We start from the raw sequence: 21,791 nt of genomic DNA, 5'->3' as shown, positions 1-21,791 counted from the left end.
GAGTCGTTGGATAAGACCGGTATGTTCCGAGGCAAGACTGGAGAAACGATCCGATCGATGGATCCTTTTCCTCCTTTTATCTACTAATTCGCCGAATGGAGGAGGGAGGGAGAAAGGGGCGAAGGAAGACGAGATTGGATTTAGAATAATTAGAATCCGACACTAATTGACGCCTACCTTCGGGCGATTACGTTGGAAGCTTCTAATGCTTAAAAACCGTATTCGATTTCAAGAAAAAATGTTATTAAATTTAATATGATCAAGAGACACGTGCCTTGTGTATCGACACGTGAGTCGGCTGGTTGAGAGTATCTTAAATTATTATTATATGGGCCTCGATAATGACTGACTAATCGAACTAATATTTTTAATACACGTATATATTACACGTACACATTGGAAGCGGGCAAATATGCCCTCACTTCTACTCGTTCCCGCCAGCAAGATTGGATTCTCGATACTCATATTATCGAGAGCACCAGTATTGAGAATATAAGCTCGAGAACGAGTGGGATGTTTTGTTAGATGGAGTGGAAGTAAAGAAAATTCGGAATTCAGCAACTGAAGTCGAGACAATGAAGCATTTAGCGCAACAATAAGTTCGTGAATAAAATTGCATTTTATGTGCTACTCATTTATTTGAACAGTTTTGATTTAAAGTGTAAAAATTATTAATAAGTTAAAATTAAGAAATAAATTTTTAATAATAAATAATAAACTTCTGATAATAAATAACAAATTTTATAATAAAAAAGATGTAAAATAGAAGAAATTAATAATATGATAAAATGGGTTTAAAAGAGATTTTTCTGAATGTAAAAATATATTAGAGAAAGTGATGGGAAAACACATGTACAAATTATCTGACAAATTGATTAAAATAGTTAAATGCGTTTTATGTTCTCCTAGCATTGCAGCCAAAAAGATTTTAGCAAAGCAAAACTTATTTTTATATCGAGAAAGATTTTAATGCTGATCGCGTAAATAATACTTATAATTTAAATAGTATTTATAATTAATATAATTATAATTTACTTACAATAATAATATAAATTTTCCTAATTTCATAAGTACATGCATAGATTTTTATTTTTATTTATTTAATTAATTATTTATTTATTTATTTATTTAATATATATATTTTGGCTCTATTTTGAATGTATTTTATACCATATATTATTAAATTAGATTAATTTCAATTATTTAATATTCTTTTACTAATAAAATTTATTATTTATTATTAAAAAATTTTACTTATTTTATCGATTTATTCTTTTTTTCAATTCTTTTTTTCTATTAATTCTTTTAATTTAGTAATCATTTTTAGGCTTTCAGCAAAAGTTGTTTAAATAAATAAGTAGCAAATGAAATTTTTTATTTACGAACTTATTGTCACATGTACATGGTGCCAGAACATCCGGATCTCCAGAATAGTTGGGAAATCCGAGACAACAAAAGTCCCAAGTCCACCTAAAGGTCCCATCACAGCGGGTAATCTTTATCTCATTCCTATTGTATTTACTCGAGACACGTAGAAACTAACTGGTCAAAACGGATATAATAATCTTTCTCCGTCTTTACATAAACACATGCATAGATATAAAGTAGTGTTGTGCGCACTACATATATATTCGTATACAACACATATAAATGTAGTGTAAATGTAATAGTTCTTGGTTATTTGACGAAAGATCGCGCTCACGAACAGCATTCGAGAACAGTTAACAGTGTGCACAGCACACTTTTAACCGAATTTTCTTAAAGCACGCACGCATTCGTGAATTCTAACATAGAAAGTGAATTCTAACATAGAAAGTGAATTCTAACATAGCAGTTCTCTCTGTGATCGTTCCTGACGGTTCGTATAATAATTTAATACTATAAGCAAATCAACCCATAAACACATAGCAACAATAATATAACATTAATGCATAGACTTCTATACATTATACTAGCCCAGCGATGTTACACGTGGAGTTATGGCAGCCATTTATGATGCCCCATTATAAATGACTTATTATATATTTAACGGTATATTATATTCTTGGTTATTAACGGTTACTAACAGTATATTAGCGATATTAACGGTCTATATAGAAGTCTGCATTAATGTTATAATTTTCCATTGAGCAATGTAATTGCAATGTAATATGCAATAATTACATATTGTTGAATGGGAAATTATAACATTAATGTTATATTATTGTATTGCTTTGTGTTTAATGGGTAGCCCATGTTCTTATCATTGTTGCGTATATAAATATCTTGACAAATAATTTAGTTCATTAAAAAAATAACAAGAATTATATGTAGAAAATATTTATGAAATATATTACTTGTTTAATTAATAAAAATTTAATAAATATATAATACTTATATACAATTTAAAGAATGTATTTATATACAATTCTTACTATTTTTCGACAAATCAAGTTATTCGTAAAAGTGCATGTATTATGTGAATTATCTTGCATACACATTAAGAGGTTTAAGAGGTATACATTAATGAAGATAGAATCAAAATTATTAATCCAATTTAAATATTATGCATAAAAGCTTGCTTATATAAAAAAATTTATATAATTATATATATTTATATAAAAAAGTGGCTATTTATATTTTTTGAAATAAAGTAAAAAATAAGTTATATGCTCTAAGTAAGTCTTTTAGGGAATTATATACGAGATTTCATTATCAAAATACCGAGATATTTATTATGGTATGCAATTTTATGTGTCGAGTCTTTTTTTAAATTTACAAAATGAGCAAGTGAGTTATTTGCTCTTTCCACGTGCACAAATACAGTTTTATAAAATTGTACAGAATAATTTAACCCTTATTAGCTGCCCTCTCCCTTCAGCAACGTCAAATAAAGTCGCGTCTATCAAATAATTTAATGTATATAAAATTATGTATCAACAATTAATTTTATACAATTGCTTCTTTTCCTCACTAATGTAATTCGAGATTTCATAAAATCGCTAATAAATGTAACATTTTAACATCGTTATTAATTTTCATTATAAAAGCTATTTTATAAGAGTTTATAAAAATATTTTATAAACTTACTGGCAATTTGATGAAAACGCCAATCAATTATTTCACCATGCAACATATGCAAAATCAAAACGACGCAATCTTGTATAAGAATGAAAAAATTCTGGAATATCGGGGATTTCATATAAATTTAAAACCGTCGAAAAATTAGTTTTATCACATATCTATACGAATCCTCCTAGAAAATTATTTAAGCATAATTCTGCGCGATTTTACGAAAGAGAAATAAGTTTCTTTAAAATCGTCCCATCCTCTGCACACATTCCTAGCAACGATGCTAGCGAAACCTCAACTTGGCTCACGATTATCAAAGGAATCCGCGATTGTTCTTGCACATGAAAAAGAAAGAAAGAGTTAGAAAGGGAAGGAGAGCCCGTCTAAGCCATGTTTGGTCATCGGGTTTGGCTTCGGGGCTGCTGTCCCTCGGGGTTCGTTCCAGAAACACACGTGGTTTGCCTTTTGCCGAACAAATACAGCGCCCCGAGCGAACGCCCTTCTACAAATGCAAATGTTTTCGCCCTCGGATACTCGGCTAATTGTTACTGAAACTGCCGCGCGTGACCGGCATGAGGCGAATTATAATACCTTCAGAATCTGTCGCGAACAGAGAAAATAATAACTTCCTATTGTTGGCTTCGCGCGCGAAATAGTTCGCGTTTCGAAGGGGTCTCCCGCTTTTAATAAAACGCGCTCTCGCAGAACAAACGTCTCTTTCGATAATTAAATTAATTTAACAAACTATTATTATTATTACGAGTATTTTAGATATGTTATAATAAATTGAAATATTTCGAAATGAAGCTTTTATCGCGTAAAAGTGATTCCTTCACAACAATTTTCCAAGGCGTTTGTAAAAATTAAGGGATGATAATGGGGTAAATTTGTGAAAAATTAAAGGATTCTATCTCGCGACATAGCATTTTTATTTGAAAGAAAAATTTATTTCCTATATTTCCGAAATAATTAATAGAAATATTAAACTCGATATTAAATTTTAAATAACTCAACAATAGTTCGAAAGATCGAAGATGTTATAGATATTTGATCCGAATGCCACTGCTTGTCACGGGGAGATTAATGTATTTTATTTCTTAAAAAGTACTTGTATATCGAGTACACTTGATTAAATTGCGATGTCATAGCGTGTAATAGATTCGTTATCTCACGAATCTCGCTTATCGCAGTGAGCTCGCATCTGTTGCCACATTGCTTCGAGCGGCGTGCTTATTGGATAAAAGAGATACCCGAGGGAGATAACGTATCAATTCCAAATATCGATTCGCATTAAAATCGTAATGACAGAATCGATTACTCCAAGACACCAAGAACGTATAACATATCGTTCCTCAAACGATATCCGCGGAAAACCTACTATCTCTGTTGATAGGCTTTTAAAAATGAATAACACGTCACAAGCGTTGGACATGATATCGGGCACGTGTAACGAGCGCGATGTCGCGATTCGAGAAATCGTTCGGTCTCGCGAGATGCAAGAGAGAGATAGAGAGAGAGAAAAAGAGAGAAGCGAGAGGACGAGACAGCGAGCGGGAGGCGGAAGGGGAAGGGGAAGGACGCAACGCGCGTAGGCGGCCGACGTGTGATGCTGGATGAGGACGAGACCCCTGGAATGCACAGAATGCGTCCGGCGCACCTGCTTCAGCTCTTCAGACTGAGACGGCTCGGATCGTGGCTGCGGGCGAGGAACGCGTCCTTGTGTGGGTGACATGGACGAACACATATCGGAGGAGAATCCACCAGGGAGAAGCCAAAAAGGATGGACGAGGACGAACGGCGAGAGGGAGGAACGGAAGGATGCGAGAGACCGAGGAAAAAGAGGAACTCGAACTAAACCGCCCAGAGGTATCGGCGCGTCTCGTTTCGCAAAGAGACGATGTCTCTCTCTCTCTCCCTCTCTGTCTCTCTCTCTCTCTCTCTTCCTCATCTGTTTCCCCGATGGATCGTTTGGGACGACGATCGAAATGATTACGCGAGTTAAATTTTCAGTTATCATTTTTAGTTACACTTTTATACATGATGTAAATTAGCTTTTTGTATTGATCATCTTGTTATTTTGTATTTGAAAATATTGAGAGATAAAGTCATTAAAAATGAGTATTTCACATTTTATATCATACGATAAATGTTGAAATAAAATATGAAATATCTCGTGAAACATTCATACTTTTTAATGACTTTATTATTGACCAAACTATTGATGTTTTTATTTCATTCTATTTCAAAGAGGGGGAGCTTTCATCTAGAGAAATCAATACATATAAAAAGAAATTGTATAATTAAAAATAAAACGATTGTTCGTATCCCTCGAGCAACTATAAAAAATGCATCATCACCCAATAGATCTTTTATAATGCAAAATTTCTTCGAAAAAATTCTCCTTCTAATAAACATATATAATTTCATAGATACCATTTTATATCATACAATAAATGTCGAAATAAAATATGAAATATCTCGTGAAACATATTTTTTAGTAACTTATTTATTGACCAAACTATTGAGGTTTTTATTTCATTCTATTTCAAAGAGGGGGGAGCTTTCATCTAGAGAAATCAATACATATAAAAAGAAATTGTATAATTAAAAATAAAACGATTGTTCATATCCCTCGAGCAACTACAAAAAATGCATCATCATCCAATAGATCTTTTATAATGCAAAATTTCTTCGAAAAAATTCTTCTCCTAATTAGCATATAAAATTTCATAGATACCATTTTATATCATACAATAAATGTCGAAATAAAATATGAAATATCTCGTAAAACATACTTTTTAATAACTTTATTATTGACTAAACTATTGATATTTTTATTTCATTCTATTCCAAAGAGGGGAAGCTTTCATCTAGAGAAATCAATACATATAAAAAGAAATTGTATAATTAAAAATAAAACGATTGTTCATATCCCTCGAGCAACTATAAAAAATGCATCATCATCTAATAGATCTTTTATAATGCAAAATTTCTCCGAAAAAATTCTCCTCCTAATTAGCCTATAAAATTTCATAGATATCATTTTATATCATACAATAAATGTCGAAATAAAATATGAAATATTTCGTGAAACATACTTTTTAGTAACTTAATTATTGACTAAACTATTGATGTTTTTATTTCATTCTATTTTATAATGCAAAATTTCTCCGAAAAATTTCCCTCCTAATTAGCATGTATGACTTCAAAGATACCAATTGCAACTACGATTCACATCGTATATAAGAGGCTGCAAGTGTGACAGATTTTTATCTTAAAACGCGAAAAGAGCTTTATTTGCGCACGTCGATAACACCATAGATAACATCACAATAGGGCAATTTCGTACGACATAACTCGGAATGAAAAGGATCGTGCAATAATAGCGCTCTGTCCAAGGTATTTACCGCGCGCGAGAGATGCACGGACCGGTATATCCCCGGGGTTTTAAAGCCGAGAGCGAGAGAAAGGGGCGTTTTATCTGGCCCCGAGAACGAGGCTTATTGACCTGCTGTTAGTTGCCGGCCGCGTCGACTTGCGGCATGCGACCTTAAAGCGCACTCGCGACCTCCGAGGAACCGGCCGGGAAAACGCGTTGTCCGCAAATTGGATGGCTTTTAAACGCGCTGAACAATCGCGAGGGCTCGGAGAGACCTTTTTACCTCGGGATTTCAAGAGACGAGGAAAAGTATCCCGACTGACACGAGCGCTTCGATAAAGGGCCATGCATGTGAATTATAGATAATTTTCAAGATGTTAGAGATGCCTTACGTTTAAAGAGTCGTGTAAAAATGAAGAATGCAATTAAATTTTTAATTAAAAAATTTAAAATTTAAATTAATTATAAAGTCGTCATTTAACATATTCGATATTAATTGAACGAAGATTTGATTATCTTGGAAGCATGTTATTAAAATTAAGTCTTATCGTTTATACATATATTAAATTAGAATAGTTTTGATCGTATTCGTGATACTTCTTTTCCGAAACAAATAAAATATAATAAATAATATAATAAATATAATAAATATATAATATAATAAATATAATAAAAAATAATATAATAAAATATAATAATTAGCAAAAATTTCTATTAAATGACATCAAAAAAATTAAATATTTATTATCGTTGAAATATAAGAATAACAAAGATTTCGGTGGCGAATTTCTCTCTTTCGGAGTAAAATTTCAAACTCGCGAATTAATTCGTTATATATGTCAAACGCAACATTATCGTACTATTCAATAGTCTTGGACGACGGCGAAGATCGTTCGTTTTTATTATCGCCTGTCCCATTAGACGCCTCATATATATGGGGAAATACCATAGATATGATGCAACAACTCTTTATCTCGCGGTAAAACCTGGTTTCAAACTTTCAACACTGACTTACAGCAAGATATTCGAACGAGTTGCTCGTAGATGAGGTGAAGCGAGTCCATCGAACGCGCTTTTCAGATATAATACCGATTAAAATTCATGAATCGAGCGACACATGATAACGCCTGTGATGGAGATCGGGCAAGATTGAAAGGGATTTTTCGAAAAAACTCGACGGGAAAAATAATTTACGACAGTTTACATATTGATTAATCAAAATTAAAGTGAATATATCTGTAATTTTACTTCGCGATACATATATTATATAATTATATTTGTCTCGTGCAATTTTGCACGATACCGTCGATTTCGTATCGTGTTTTCACGAGAAACACTTCTGATCAAGTGCAGGTTTTAGTATTTAAATGATGACATATTTATGAGATATGTTTAGTATTTAAATGATATAATATAATAACATATTTAGTATTTAAATGATAACATATTTATCACTCCTGAGTGATTAAACTTTCCAAACACGGGCAATTTTGATATAAAAAGAGGAAGATTACTAAAAAAAGGCTTATCGTTATCGTTATCATTACACGTATTAAATTATTATTATTAAATTATTATATTTATCATTCATTTCCATCCGTCGAAAATTACGAAAGTTGCAAATTTATTTTACGTTCAAATGTTTATACTCAACAAATAATTTTATCTATCTCATAAACTTTCTACGTTAAATGTACATAATATTTGCAATAATAATATTAATAAATTTATAATTAATTTATATTAATGTATATATTTATTTAATATAAATATCGAGAGGAATAATTTTAATATTTATAGTAATATTTAATTGGAATCTCTCTTTTACTAGCTGCTTGTTTTCAGTTTCCTTATGTCAAAAAAAAAACGACAGATTCGAGAGAGCGATAACGTTCTCGGCCAGACCGAGTATCGGAAGCGTTTTTTTTAATCTTCTTCGAAACACAGTCCCCCTCAAAAGACACGGCATGATCGATAAAGGTGAGTTTACAAACGCGACGCACACGTGCCTCGCGTATTTTGCGTGGGCGTCCGAGTGCTCGTTTAATCTTAACGGGTGCCCCCGCAAGTCCCACGATGGGTGCTCACGGGGCGCGCTTTTCACTCGCGTGTTATACAAGATAACCGGCGGATATCGCGTGCAACTCTGGTCGAATTACCGCATTCGTAATGAGAAATGGCGAATAGTTGTCAGAATTGTTTCTTCCGTTGGCACGAGGAAATAGTTAGAGTCTAAGGAGATATTTATGTGAGCTCTTGATGTTTCATTGCACTCTGGTATTCTTTCCACCAGATAACGTTCATCTATTTCCTTCATATCTCCATTATTTAAAGTAAAATCCAATAGCAGGATTTATTTTGTTTCTGTTTTTAAATCGCATTATTCGACTATTACTTAATTGGAATATTAAAAATTAGTATATTAATTGGAATATTAAAAAATTAATTATTAATATATAAAAAATTATATAAAAAATTAATATAAAATTATATAAAATTATATAAAATTATATAAAATAATAATAAAATAATAAAATAATAAAAAATTATATAAAATTATATAAAAAATTAATATATTAATTGGAATATTAAAAAAATTATTCACTAAATTACTATATTAATTGGAATATTAAAAAAATAGTACATCAATATTTATATTTCAAAAGTGTTTTACTGAAAAATAGCGATCCTCGACCTTTCGATCGTGCCTATACGTATCTCATTATTACTGCATCGATAAATCGAAGTGCTCGCGAGCGATTCGCGACACGATATTTTTTTTCTCTTTATCGTAAACGCGACGACTATTAAACGTGGAGCGACCTGCAAAAATCGCGCGTTTAATAACACGGAAGAGCGTTAAAGCCCCCCCTCTCGAGCTCGCGTTTCTCGATTGCACGCCAACTATCGGGGCTCGTTCGATAATAGAGAATGTCACGTTTGCATTGTATCTTTAAGCGACGTCAATTTCTGTTACCAATTACCGGGAGAATCCCCTCCCCCCTCCCCCTCCCCGGCCTGCGCTCGATGACCGGGGCTTCCGGGGCGATAGCTTCGCATAATTCATAATTGACCTTCCGCCATCGCTCCGGGATAGAAATTATCGACGCGATGTCCGTTCATCTGCCTTCATCAAGCACGCAGATTTACTTAAGCTGCTCGCGTGTAAAATCTTGCAGCAGACGATCGAAGGGTAGTTTCATCCGACACGATTATCGCGAGATACCTTTTCAGTGCACATTTCCGACAATTCGTGAATTATAAATATGTATCAAGCGAGGGCGCGAACAATCTTGAGTTGCGAGATACGCGCAAAAAATGACGGATGAATTAAATGACACGCTCTCTTTTTGCAATTTTAAGCTGAAAGAGTACATTAAAATTTCACAATAAATTATATCTAAAAGAGAGAATAAAATAAAAATAATAATGTGATTGCGAACGACAGCTAAATCGATTAAGCGCCACTTGTGTGAATCAAAGACATTGGAAGACAATAAAATCGGCGTCTCCGCCAAATGCTTCTGGGATCCGGCCAGATCGCATCGACTAATGATCGTTAACGATATTCATTAATCCAAACTAACTATATTCGTCGTAACAGAAAAGAGGGATATTTCCCACGAGAGATAGGATTTACAAGACACCCGATAAACGAACAAGATTCCACTGTATTATACATAAATATTTATGTGACATATATGAATATGAACACGTGTAACACGAGAAACGTATGTTAATTTCCAAATACTTTGTGAATAAATTCTACGACTCAAATATTAATATTATTATTAGCGTAAATATCACATATCGCATATGAAATATGTATCATTAATTTTATCATCACAAGAAGATTATTATTGTTATAAATGCTAAAGCCAACGCTAAAACTTTCAAGTGAAAAATATACATAAATTATATTTCATAAATACGGGTATTAAATAAACAATTAATTTTCCACCTTCTCTTCTTTTTCATACATATTAATACATACAATGTTAAATTACTAATAATGTTTATAATAATTTTAAATTTTTTCAATAGATTTCTATAAAATATCTATATTTCCTATTCTGTGTAATTTCTGTTCAATTTTTTTCTAAAAGTACATTTCTATCTTCACTTTATTTTAATAGATATTAATATTTATAATTTGTGAATTGTAAAAATATATTGGATAAATAGTTTAAACGACGGTTAGAGAGAAACGACAGTTAGAGAGAAGTTATAAACACTTGAGGTCAATATTTTCTTGTATCTACGTGTATCTATCTGCCCTAAAGCGTGTGGATAATGTGACGAAAGGCAGTTACTGGCAGTTGCGAGTGAGAAGTGACACGTTACACGTATCGAAAGTCGTATGTTAACAGAGGTAACAGACAAAGAGACGAGTTTTAAAAAGGAGAAATGTGAGAATATTATATATTTTTATCTCTTACATAATTTACATATAATTTATACTCTACATTCGTAATATTTTTATCAATATTTAATTTCATTTAATTAAACACTTTCAAGGTTAAACAAAGCTTCAAGTTTATCAAACTTTATAAAGTATATAACACATAAAGAAAAATTTTTAATTAATCAACGAAATAATAGAAAACAATATGAACATGAAGTGCGATTACGCGTGAGGTTTTAAGTGAAAATAATATAAAATTATAGCCTTTATCTTTTAAACTCCAAATACCACTCGCGTTTCAAAAGATAATCATACATCAAGAATCTACTTCCAATAAATTAAATTTTTAAAAAATGTAAACACTTTCAGTAAATTCAACTTTCCATAAAAAGAAGATGTTAATATATCACTTGATTATCTACACAATTTTTCATTTATAAAAGCTATACATACCAAAAAGAATCGGTCATTTGACTTCATCATAAAAAAGTTAATGTATAATTCGGAACGGTTTGTCAATATTTATGTAATTTTGCTTTTATTTATAGAATCAGATTTTTTTCAAAAGAAATCTAATTAAAAATAATTAACAAAAAGCAAAAATATACAATTAAAGAAAATAGACACGATGAGTAAAAATACAAAACCGGATAAAAAAATAGAGAGGATGAGCAAAGATGTAGAAGCGGGAAAAAAAGATAAAGAAGATGCAAGTAAGTAAAATAAATATATATTTTTGAAAATAAAAATCTAGATATAACAAGAACAAACTGTACATATAATATTACGGCATTAATATTTGTTATTAAAAATAATATTAAGTATGTGTGCATGTGTTTTGTTAAGATAAATTTTATAGATAATTGTTTTATAGATAATTCTTAATTTCTCTCTTTCTTTGATTTAATAGGAGAAAATATAAAAGAGGATCAAAAAAGGAAGATGAAAGAAAATGTTGAAGCGGCCAAAAAAACAAAAGCGATGAGTAAGAATACACAAATGGACAAAAAGATTGAGAAAATGAGCGAAAATACAGAGACGAGCAAAAAAATACCGAAGATGAGTGGAGAGAGAACAGAAGATAAAAAGTACGAAAGAGATGAGGATGACGAAGGTAAGTAAAAAGAAAATATTTTTGCAAAGCAAGATCCACACATACATATACACACACACGCACACACACAAGTATAGAAGGACGAAATGTACATACAACATTATAGAATTAATATCTGTTTCTATCAAAGATAGCATTAAGTATGTGTGTATATGCGTCTCATCAAAATAAATTTTATAGTTTACATTTCTGAATTGTGTTGCCACATTTCGTGTTAGTACCAGAAAATATAGAATCGGACAAGGAAAATGGAGAAGAGAAAAGTAAGTTATATATATATATATATATATATATATATATATATATATATATATATGTATATATATATATATATGTTTTTGTATAAAGAGATATTTGGCTATATATTTGGATATATAAAAAGAGCGAAATGTATATACATATTATGGAATTAATATTCGTTAATATTAAGTATGTGTTAAGTATGTGTTTTGTAAAGATAAATTTTATAGATTTTGTATCTAATTTCTCTCTTTTTTTCAATTCAACAGGAGAAAAAATAAAAGAATGCGAAGGAACAGAGAAGGTGAATAAAGATACAGAAAATAAAAAATACGAGGGAGATAAAGAGGATAAAGATGATAAGCAGGACGAAGGTAAGTAAAAAAAATATTTTTGCAAAGCAAGATCCACATACACATACACGCACACGCACACACACAAGTATAGAAAGACGAAATGTACATACAACATTATAGAATTAATATCTGCTCCCATCAAAGATAGCATTAAGTATGTGTGTATATGTGTCTCATCAAAATAAATTTTATAGTTTATATTTCTGAATTGTGTTGCCATTTCGTGTTAGTACCAGAAAATATAGAATCGGACAAGGAAAATAGCGAAGAGAAAAGTAAGTAATATATATATATATGTTTTTGTATAAAAAGATATTTGGCTATATATTTGGATATATAAAAAGAGCGAAATGTATATACATATTATGGAATTAATATTCGTTAATATTAAGTATGTGTACATGTGTTTTGTAAAGATAAATTTTATAGATAATTTTGTACCTAATTTCTCTCTTTTTTTCAATTCAACAGGAGAAAAAATAAAAGAGAGCGAAGGAACAGAGAAGGTGAATAAAGATACAGAAAATAAAAAATACGAGAGAAATAAAGAGGATAAAGATGATAAGCAAGACGAAGGTAAGTAAAAAAAATATTTTTGCAAAGCAAGATCCACATACACATACACACACACACGCACGCAGACACAAGTATAGAAGAGCGAAATGTATACATACAACATTATAAATTAATATTCGTTTCCATTAAAAATAACATTAAAAATGTATGTGTTTCATCAAAATAAATTTTATAGCTTCTACATCGTACCCTTATTTCGAGTCAGTACTAATAAGAGCAGAATGTAGCGAGCAAAGTGAAAAAAAGACAAGTAAGTAAAAAAATATATGTTTTTGCATAAAAGGATCTTGGAATAAAAGAGCGAAATATATGTACATATCATGGAATTAACGTTAGCATTAAAACTAATATTAAATATGTATACATGTGTTTTGTTATATATATATATATATATATATATATATATATATATACACACACACACACACACAGGGTGATTCAGAACTCATGGTACAAATTTTAAGGGGTTGTAGAGCACACTCTAACAATCATTTTTTGTATAGGAATGTATGGGCGCAAGTAACGCGTTGAGGCACAAACACAGGAAATAGACATGAAAGAAAAGATAAATTGTTTACTTACAGCGTCGTTGACAAGTGCTTTTTTATAACAATGTTTACAATAATTGGTCAAAATTGCGTCCACCAACAGTAATACGTGCTTGGCAGTTACCATTTGCAGCCCCGTACATTAGATGCATGTCTGCCTTCTCGGCATTCGTAAAGTCTCCCATCACGGACGACAGCACAATCGAGAATGGCGTAAGAATTTTGAGCAATTATTGTAAACATTGCTATAAAAAGCACTTGTCAACGACGCTGAAGTAAACAATTTATCTTTTCTTTCATGTCTATTTTCTGTGTTTGTGCCTCAATGCGTCATTTGCGCCCATACATTCCTATACAAAAAATGATTGTTAGAGTGTGCTCTACCACCCCTTAAAGTTTGTACCATGAGTACTAAATCACCCTGTATATATATATGCGCGCGCGCGTGTGTGTGTGTGTGTGTGTGTGTGTGTGTGTGTGTGTGTGTGTGTGTGTAAGATAAATTTTATAGATAATTGTTCCTAATCTTTTTTTTTTCCATTCAACAGCAAAATTTCACCTTCTGCTAGAAGAACTGATGATACTTTCTCACGAAGAAAACAGGAAAAAGGTCATAGAAAGGATGAATAGAGAAAATGAAGAAGAGGAAGAAGAGAAAGATGAGGAAGATGAAATGGACGACGAAATGGACGAAGAGGAAGAGTTCCAAGGTAACAAAAAAAATGTATATATTTTTGCAAAGAAAGATCCACACAGGTATATGGAAGACCGAAATATATAACATATAATTGTAGAATTATAGAAATTATAAAAATGTTCGTTTATATTAAGAATAACATTATATAAAGTATGTATGTATGTATGCATTTTATCAAAATAAATTTTGTAGCTTATACTTCTGAATTGTACTCAATGTTGAAGAAAAACAAAAATGTAGGATCGGACGAAAATAAAGAAGGCAAAAGTAAGTAAAAAAAAAAGTACATACTTTTGCACATAAAGATTTAAAGTATAATAAGGTAAAAGAGCGAAACATACAATATTATAAAATTAATATTCGTTAGCAATAAAAGTAACATTAAATATGTGTATAAGTATTTTGTAAAAATAAATTTTATAAATAACAGTTTTTTATTTCTCTCTTTTCTTTCGATTCAGCCGGAGAACATATAGAAGCCGAAGAAATAGAAAGTGATGAAGATATAGAAATCAACCCAGAAATAGAACCAACGCTTGGAAATGAAAAATGGATGAGAGTAGCAACAATTATACAGGAAATGAATACAATTATATATTTTCCGAAGAAGAAAGATATAGACGACAAATATAAAGAAGAATATTATGGTGAATAATAAAAATTATATATTTTTGCAAAGATTCAGGTATAGAAGAGCGAAATGTGAATATAACATTATAGAATTAATATTCGTTTGTATTAAAAATAAATTGTTAAGTATGTATGCATGTAAATTTATCAAAGTAAATTTTGTAGATTGCGTTAAACTTATAAACAAATATATCGACAAATACAAGGATCAAAAAAATAGAGAATCCAACAAAGAAAATAAAAAAGACAAAAGTAAGTACAAAAAATATATATATTTTTGCATAGAAAGATCTAAATATATACATATCTATATATATATATATATATATATATATATATACATATGAAAGAGCGAAATGTACATACGATATTATAGAATTAACATTCGTTAGCAATAAAAATAACATTAAGTGTGTCGAAGTGTTTCATAAAAATAAAATTTATAGATAATTTTTCTCTCTTTTTTCTATTCAGCTGAAGAAAATATAAACGAGAGTAAAGAAGTAGAGAAAATGAAAGAAAATGAAGAAGCGGTTAAAGAAACAGAAGAGATGAGTAATACAGAAGCGGATAAAAAAATGAAGAAAGTGAGTGAAAAGATAGAAGCAGATGAAAAAACGGAAAAGATGAATAAAGATATAGAAGATAAAAAGCACGAAGAAGATGAAGTGGACGACGTATATAAGAATCACCAAGGTAAGTAAAAGAAATATATTTCTGCAAAGAAAGATCCAGGTATATAAGGAAGAGTGAAATGCACATACAACATTATAGAATTAATATTCGTTTGCATAAAAAATAACATTAAGGTCCATATTTTGAATCCTCTTTTATCGATAAAAGTGCCTCTAAAAGTGGCTTATAAGCCTTTTGATTGACTATAAGCCACTTTTAGAGGCATTTTTATCGATAAAAGAGGATTCAGAATATGGACCTAAGTATGTATGTATGAATTTTATCAAAATAAATTGTACGGCTTATATTTCTCAAATGAACTCCCACTTCAAATTAGTATTACCAGTTTTTGCATAGAAAGATCTAGGTATATATAAAAGAGCGAAATGTACATACAATGTTATGTAAATAATATCTGTTAGCATTAAAAATAATGTTAAGTATGTGTATATTCGCGTTTTGTTAAAATAAATTTTATAAACTATTTTTAATTTCTCGCTTTTTTCAATTCAGTAGGAATAAATATAGAAGCAATCAAAGAAACAATAAAGACAAGTGAAAATACAAACATCGACAGAAAAATAGAAGAAATCAGTGAAAAACAGAACAAAAAAATAGAAAAAATCAGTGAACAGAACAAAAAAATAGAAGAAATCAGTGAAAAACAGAACAAAAAGATAGAAGAAATGACTGAAAAACTGAGCAAAATGATGTCAATTTTAGAGAATATGAGCAAACAAGAAGTGACGACACACAAATGCGATAAAGACTTCAAAGGTAAGTAATAAAAATATATTTTTTTGAACAGATCCAGCTATAGAAGAGCGAAATGTGCATGCAATATCATAGAATTAATATTTGTTTGCATTAAAAATAACGTTATGTGTACATGTGTTTTGTTTAAGATAAATTTGATAGACAATTGTTCTTTTCTTCCGATTTAGCCGGTGAAATTACAATAGCAGGCAAAGAGGAGAAAAAAAATATAGAAGCGGCCAAAGAAATAGAAAGTATGAGTGAAAATACCGAAATAGACGAAAAGATAAAGAAAATGAATGAAATTATAAAAGCGGGCAAAAAAACAAAGGAGATAATTAAAGACACAAAAGATAAAAAGAACAAAGAATCTGAGAAACGCCCAGGTGAGTACAAAAAATATGTTTCTGCATAGATAGGTTCAGACATGAAAGAACGAAACGTACATACAACATTATAGAATTAATATTTGTTGCATTTAAAATAATATATTAAATATATGTGTATTTATATCATCAAAATAAATTTTATAGATAACATTTATAATTTTCTGAATTCCTACTTCAAATCACTGGAAATCGATCTAGAAGAGGCCGCAGAAATTATAGGATGCCAACGTAAGTAAAAAAAATATATATTTCTGCAAAGAAAGATCCGCAAAAGAGCGAAATGTGCATACAATATTATAGAATTAATATACCTTTGCATTAAAAACAACATTAACTATGTATACATGTATTTTGTTAAAATAAACTTGATAGATAATTGTTTTTTATTTTCGATTCAGCCGAAGAAATTATAATACCGGACAAAGAAACAAAGAAGATGAAAAAAAATATAGAAGCGGTCAAAGGAATAGAAAATATGAGTGAAAATATCGAAATAGACGAAAAGATAAAGAAAGTGAATGAAATTATAAAAGCGGGCAAAGAAACAAAGGAGATAATTAAAGACACAGAAGATAAAAAGAACAAAGAATCTGAGAAACGCCCAGGTGAGTACAAAAAATATGTTTCTGCATAGATAGGTTCAGACATGAAAGAACGAAACGTACATACAACATTATAGAATTAATATTTGTTGCATTTAAAATAATATATTAAATATATGTGTATTTATATCATCAAAATAAATTTTATAGATAACATTTATAATTTTCTGAAGTCCTACTTCAAATCACCGGAAATCGATCTAGAAGGGGCCGCAGAAATTAAAGGATGCCAACGTAAGTAAAAAAAATATATATTTCTGCAAAGAAAGATCCGCAGAAGAGCGAAATGTGCATACAATATTATAGAATTAATATACCTTTGCATTAAAAACAACATTAATTATGTATACATGTATTTTGTTAAAATAAACTTGATAGATAATTGTTTTTTATTTTCGATTCAGCCGAAGAAATTATAATACCGGACAAAGAAACAAAGAAGATGAAAAAAAATATAGAAGCGGTCAAAGAAATAGAAAATATGAGTGAATATATCGAAATGGACAAAAAGATAAAGAAATATAATGAAATTATAAAAGCGGCCAAAACAATATTGGAGCTAATTAAAGATGCAGAAGATAAAAAGAACAAAAAAGCGGATAAAAAAATAGAAATAATTAGTAGAAATACAGAAGTGAGCAAAAAACTACTTTTCTTAAACAATTTGAGAAAAACTATAGAATTGTACAAAGAAGATAAAAGCCTCAAAGGTAAGTAATAACAATTTATTTTTCTATTTATTTTTCTATTACTTTGGACAGAAATAAGCATCGAAAGAACGAAATGTACATACAACATTATAAAATTAATGCTTGCATTAAATGTTTGCATTAAAAATAACATTAAGTATATATGTATGCATGTGTATATGTACATCTAAATAAATTTTACAGATTACTATTCTAAGCTTTCCGCTTTCCTCGAGTCTGAACGAGAAAGTATAGAAAAAGAAGGTTCAACGAGTAAGTAGGAAAAATATATGTTATTGCAATTAATAGGTATAGAAGAATAAAATGTACATACATTCAACATTATGGAAAAATTATTCGTGCATTAAAAATAACACTAATAAAATTATATGTGCATATATTTCATCAAGATAAACTTTATGATTACACTTTTAACTTGCACTCTTCCTTCAAAATTACATTTATTACCAATAAAAATAATGTTAAATATATCTTTTGTTAGAATAAATTTTAGATTAATATTCTCAATTTCTCTCTTTTTTTTAATTCAGCTGGAAAAATGAGTGTAAATACAAACGAAGCGTCAATAATAGAGAAGGATAAAAATGCAGAATAGAGCAGAATAAACAAGATGAATAATGAGATCATAAAAAAATATAAGTAAGTGAAAAGATGTATGTTTCATAGAAAAAGATTTAGTGAAAAAGAGCGAAATATACAACGTTATATTATTAAAATTCGTTAGCATTAAAAATAATATTAAGCATATATGTTTCGTTAAAATAACAGATTTATATATTACTGTTCCTTTCTTCGATTTAGCTTGAAATTTTTATATTTGAATTTTATTTTTAAAGTGTACTAATATCATAAAAAATATTATACTTGTAATGGCATTAATTTTAAAAAATTATTTTTTGCAGGACTGTTTAAGGAAATGCAGGAGCGTACCGCGAGATTTAATTGTAGCATATGTCGAGCAATAGAATCGTTATCAGAGTACGATGTACATCTAAAATGGTGCCATCCTGAACGCTTTCTTTAAAGTATGATGAATTAACCCTATATTTACACATCATGTATAAATTCGATTTACATCGCTTATAATAGAGACAATATTTGATTTTTTATTTGGTTTCGTTTAGTTTCGTTTCTTTATTCATTTACTTTAGTCTCATTTATCTAATATTGTTATAATCAATAATTTCCTTAAAAAAATTTTAAGTTCGTTTAATTTAAAAAGAGATCTCCGATTTTGTCATTAAGATTATATTATAAATATATCTATGCAATTAGTATAATAAATGTGATACACGATGTAAAGAAAAACTGATATTTGTTATGTTGAACTTAAATGTAATTAGACATTACTTTAAAATGAAGAAAGATAATTATGATTAATTTCACTTGTTTACATCAAAATTCTTAAAAAATTATTTTATATAAAATATTAAAAAAAAATTATTTACTATTATTTTTGACAATTAATATTACAGATATTTCTAATTTAGAGATTCAAATTTACATCGTGTACACAAAAAAAAATTTAGAAATAATTTGTATACTGTATGGTAAGGTAATGCGACAGAAAGGAGTTCGTATTATTATAAAATTCATGAATTGATTTAATTCTTTTTCATCTATCAATTAATTATAATATTTTCGTCATCAATTTTATTAATGTGTATTGATTATTCTATTATTATGTTACTTTATAATTATTATTTATTATTTTGTAATCTTTCTACTTAGCTTTTACCTCCAATAAAAACTGTGTCTAAAAACGTAACTTAACGCCTTTCTTCTTAATACCATTTTGTGAATATTTTTAGCGATTTAAGAGACCACGCAATATCAATTAAAGAAAAAAAATACTTTACAATAAAAAAATTAAGAATTCATTCATATATATCACAATTATTGATTCGAAAACAATCTTTATAAATTAATATATATACGCACATATTCTTTGAAATAATAACTTTTAAAATCTTATGGAGTTTGATTTTTATGATAAATTTATATGTATATCGTGTATATCTCGCTTACTTTGCTATAGAAACAATAAGCCTTATAAAAATACAGCTTTATATATTCAATAAATTTAATAGGCATGCTATATTGTCGTCACAACTCTATACCCACATGATACATTTATCATTTTATTCTACCAATACCCTACCCTACCCGACTCCTTAAACAATAAACAGGAATTACCTTCTTTTATTATTAATCCTATACAATTAATTTAACTAGCTTAACGTGTGCAACTGTTCAAAATATGAAATTAATTGGAAAATAATTCGAAAGCCCGACGAATCGCACGACTTGCGGAATAACCTACGAATTTATATTTGAAACCAACAGAATTTATACTCCAGACTCGCTATTAACGATTCACGCAGAACATGTTTGTTCGGGATAATATATGGTTGGAAATCTTTTCAAAAATAACAAAAAAAAGAAAAGTAGAAATTTTAATACATTTAATTATATATTACCTAAAAAATTAGTGCAAAATATAATTGTCATCGCTTCCATTATAAATTAAATTGAGGCAAAACTTGGTCAAGATACAATCAAATATTTCAATAAATATATAGTGATCTAATGAAAAAGGATAGCAACTCTGCGCTCATGCATTATATACTATAAGCGCCCATTGTCGACTTTTGCAATAACAAAGGCGTTCGATAAACGACGGACATCCATATAACGCAGGAAAAATATTGCGACCTCCCACATACACACATACACACACACATCATCTCCTTCGCTAGATGCAATCGTCATAAAGCACCATTCCCCTCCTCTCCTCCTTATCTTTCGCAAGTAAATTCGCTCGCGAGTAAATTAAAGCTCAACGTGCAATACGTGCGCGTTCATTCATAGAAAACCGCCTGGCGCAATTTGCATTACAGCCATCTAATTTATCACCTACGCTATTACGTCGAGTCCATCGTTGAATAACGATAGCTTATACTAATACACGAAGCGTCCCGAAAAATGGGAATCAACGAATGCGTGCGATACCACCGGAAGGTTTCGAGTCCCATCACAGCAGATAATCTTCATCTCATCCCCATTCTATTCACTTCGAGACACGGAGCAAAAACTATCTGGTCAAAACGAGATAGAATAATCTTTCTCTGTCTCTACATAAACACATGCATAAAGTAGTGTTGTGCGCACTAGGGATGCAAAGTTTATCGATATTTATCGATACTATCAATAAGCATTAACAGTCGATAGGAAAAGCGACAAGCAAAAATAATCTATCCATAACTATCGATAGTTTTCATATGGATAAGAATCGGGCCCCAGGTTTATAATATAAGTACCTTCCATAATAATAACCAATATAAAATTCATCACATTTGGCTACGTTCAGAAATCTTACCCGCAGGGTAAAGTAACATCAAATCGATCAATCAGGACAAAAGGAATAAACATTTCTCGATCCCGATTGATAGGTTAAATATCACTCTACCCCACTGGAGGGATTTCTGAACGCGGCCTTTGACGGTAATTATAATGTGTCTCCTATAATTTGTCTTTTATAATATTTATAGTCTTCTTAGAGCCTGTTTATAATACTTATAACTTGTTTTTGTTTAATTTTAAAACTATTTGCAATCCAGAGAACTTAAAGTTCAAAAAAAATAAACATAAACAACTGATAAA

The 21,791-nt window shown here is 29.9% G+C and overlaps 2 protein-coding genes across 15 annotated transcripts in view; one reads left to right on the top strand and one right to left on the bottom strand.

Annotated features, from left to right (window-relative positions):
* The window catches only part of Pde9 (phosphodiesterase 9), a 216,797-nt gene that overhangs the window by 125,518 nt on the left and 69,488 nt on the right, over positions 1 to 21,791 (bottom strand). The gene's annotated exons all lie outside the window — the stretch shown is intronic.
* On the top strand, positions 1,728 to 19,884 carry LOC145974808 (uncharacterized). 11 transcript variants are annotated; one of them, XM_083104833.1, is made up of 22 exons: positions 1,728 to 1,858; positions 11,384 to 11,548; positions 11,746 to 11,949; positions 12,168 to 12,212; positions 12,459 to 12,563; positions 12,740 to 12,820; positions 13,017 to 13,121; positions 13,297 to 13,371; positions 14,218 to 14,379; positions 14,559 to 14,633; positions 14,828 to 15,013; positions 15,162 to 15,248; positions 15,471 to 15,692; positions 16,185 to 16,448; positions 16,616 to 16,813; positions 16,961 to 17,044; positions 17,215 to 17,421; positions 17,569 to 17,652; positions 17,823 to 18,128; positions 18,312 to 18,380; positions 18,659 to 18,767; positions 19,031 to 19,884. In XM_083104833.1, the coding sequence occupies exons 2-21, from the start codon at positions 11,464 to 11,466 to the stop codon at positions 18,721 to 18,723; spliced, it is 2,709 nt and encodes a 902-aa protein (XP_082960959.1). In that variant the 5' UTR covers positions 1,728 to 1,858; positions 11,384 to 11,463; the 3' UTR covers positions 18,724 to 18,767; positions 19,031 to 19,884. The 11 variants fall into 11 exon arrangements, with proteins under 11 accessions (XP_082960959.1, XP_082960960.1, XP_082960966.1 ...); XM_083104834.1 differs by lacking the exon at positions 1,728 to 1,858 and adding an exon at positions 8,310 to 8,410; XM_083104832.1 differs by lacking the exon at positions 1,728 to 1,858 and adding an exon at positions 10,623 to 10,802.

The sequence above is a fragment of the Camponotus vicinus genome, unplaced genomic scaffold (assembly GCF_025532165.1).
Source record: "Camponotus vicinus isolate PSW18456_S1 unplaced genomic scaffold, iyCamVici1.0 SCAF_7, whole genome shotgun sequence".
NCBI classification, from domain to species: domain Eukaryota; kingdom Metazoa; phylum Arthropoda; class Insecta; order Hymenoptera; family Formicidae; genus Camponotus; species Camponotus vicinus.
This window is presented reverse-complemented; position numbering and strand designations above follow the sequence as displayed.

Coding starts and splice junctions, on each gene's coding strand:
- LOC145974808 (XM_083104833.1), top strand. CDS start 11,464: ATGAGTAAAAATACAAAACCGGATAAAAAAATAGAGAGGATGAGCAAA. Junction 12,213..12,458: donor GGAAAATGGAGAAGAGAAAA/GTAAGTTATATA, acceptor TCAATTCAACAG/GAGAAAAAATAAAAGAATGC. Junction 18,381..18,658: donor AGAAAAAGAAGGTTCAACGA/GTAAGTAGGAAA, acceptor TTTTTAATTCAG/CTGGAAAAATGAGTGTAAAT.